This window comes from Amphimedon queenslandica, unplaced genomic scaffold (genome assembly GCF_000090795.2).
Source record: "Amphimedon queenslandica unplaced genomic scaffold, v1.1 AMPQUscaffold_13299, whole genome shotgun sequence".
Taxonomy (NCBI): domain Eukaryota; kingdom Metazoa; phylum Porifera; class Demospongiae; order Haplosclerida; family Niphatidae; genus Amphimedon; species Amphimedon queenslandica.
In genome coordinates this window covers 120,112-121,760 of record NW_003546465.1, presented here as the reverse complement: position 1 = coordinate 121,760, position 1,649 = coordinate 120,112, and the positions used below count along the sequence as shown (strand labels likewise).

The 1,649-nt window shown below is 38.8% G+C and overlaps 1 protein-coding gene across 1 annotated transcript in view; it reads left to right on the top strand.

The window, feature by feature from the left end:
* Positions 1-202, top strand: part of LOC109583531 (trichohyalin-like) — a 1,413-nt gene extending 1,211 nt beyond the window's left edge. Inside the window, exon 3 of the mRNA XM_019998921.1 lies at positions 16-202. Coding sequence (XP_019854480.1) covers positions 16-202 — 187 coding nt within the window. The remainder of the gene's footprint in view (positions 1-15) is intronic.
* Positions 203-1,649: the final 1,447 nt, after the last annotated feature.

Genomic DNA, 1,649 nt, shown 5'->3' with positions numbered 1-1,649 from the left:
AATGGATGTCTTCAGTTATGGTGTCCTCCTTATAGAGATGGTCGTTTGCCAGTTTCCAGACGTAGGAAAGAGAGTGGCTCAGATTAAAGCTATCAAGAGGCCGACATTGAAGAACCTCATTGAATGTTGTCTGATAGAGAACTATAAACAGCGTCCAACAATGTCTGACATTATAAATGAAATAAAAGAGAAACTTGAGTGAAGTAGGGAATTAGTTTGCACTTTTGTGTGATATTTTGACTACTCTATTGTGTTTTGTATTTTTTGAAATTTTTAAAAAAGATCTTCATCAAAATTCAATATTGTGCACACCTTGAGCAGCTAATGCCCACACAATTAATTTACACCTTGAGCTAACGCCTACACAACTTGAGCTAAAACTCGTCATACAAGACAAAGAGAAGCAACAAGAGTAGATTATTATCAGGTTTCAATGTTGATATGTTAACTAAAGCAGTTGCTCTATCATCAAGACAAAGACAAAAGCTACTAAGACAAGTAGAGCATACTAATAATAACTAATAATACTTTATTACTATATTCCTCAATACATGTACAGTTTAAATGCACTCCAACTGTGTCCTGTCATAATACTACATAAAGACACTGAAGGAAGAATATTATAATAAGAAAAAATAATAATAATGATAAATTGTTAATTTACATGCATACATCACAAACTAAAATATATTTAATTAATGCATGTACATAATTATAATAGATGCATTACAATTCACTCATTCATTGACTTGTTGATGCATGCAACAAGAGGTTAGGCCTATTCTCCATCTCCATGTACTGATCAAACTTGTCCTGAGAATTAATGCAAACTACTTCACCAGAGTCACCCTCACTATATGCCATATCAAAATCCTTAACGTCTTGAAAATTACCTTCCATCTTCACTTTGCTTAACAAGGTCTGTAGCAAGACTGGCTTGGGACATGATATCCTTAGCAACTGGCCTTGGCACGTTCCTTGAATATCAATGTCAAATGTCTCATTTGTAATAGCATAGCTTCGTGCCCTTGAGCGATGGACTGTTGTAGGCTCATCTTCTACATCTCCCTTCAGCATTTCTTGCATTCGCCTTGCATCAACTTCTGAGGTACTTGGGTTCTCAATAGGCTCCAGTGAGGACCTGGAAGAGGAGTCATAAAGAGGCACGTCCTCACCTGATTCAGACTGCATTTGTGATTCCTCAGCGGAAGACATTGAGGATATTATGGAGGACCTTGGGTCAGGTGAGTGATCATTTGGTGTGTAGCTTGTCTCAAATGGTTTGAAAGTCTCACGAGTATCATCAGCAGAGGCACTGGGACTGCTCTCTGATTCATCAGTAGTAGTAGCAGTAAGGTCTTCGACAATGTGTGTGTCATCTTTGAATTTAAAGTTCTTGATCATCCTAGCCACGGTCTTGTGATTATCAAGGTAACCAGGGCTCTCCTCTTCTATTATCTTCATTTGACGTAGTGTTGCTCGACTGTATGCCTCCCACAGTATCATTTCTCCAGAGTTATCAAGAGGCTGGCTCTTATCCTCTTCAGTTTGAGGGAAGTCATCAAGCGGATATCCCTCCAGTGGTGATTGGAAACCTTTGGCTCCACTCACCACCATACACTTTTCCTTCTGACAGGGTCCCTCGCAGG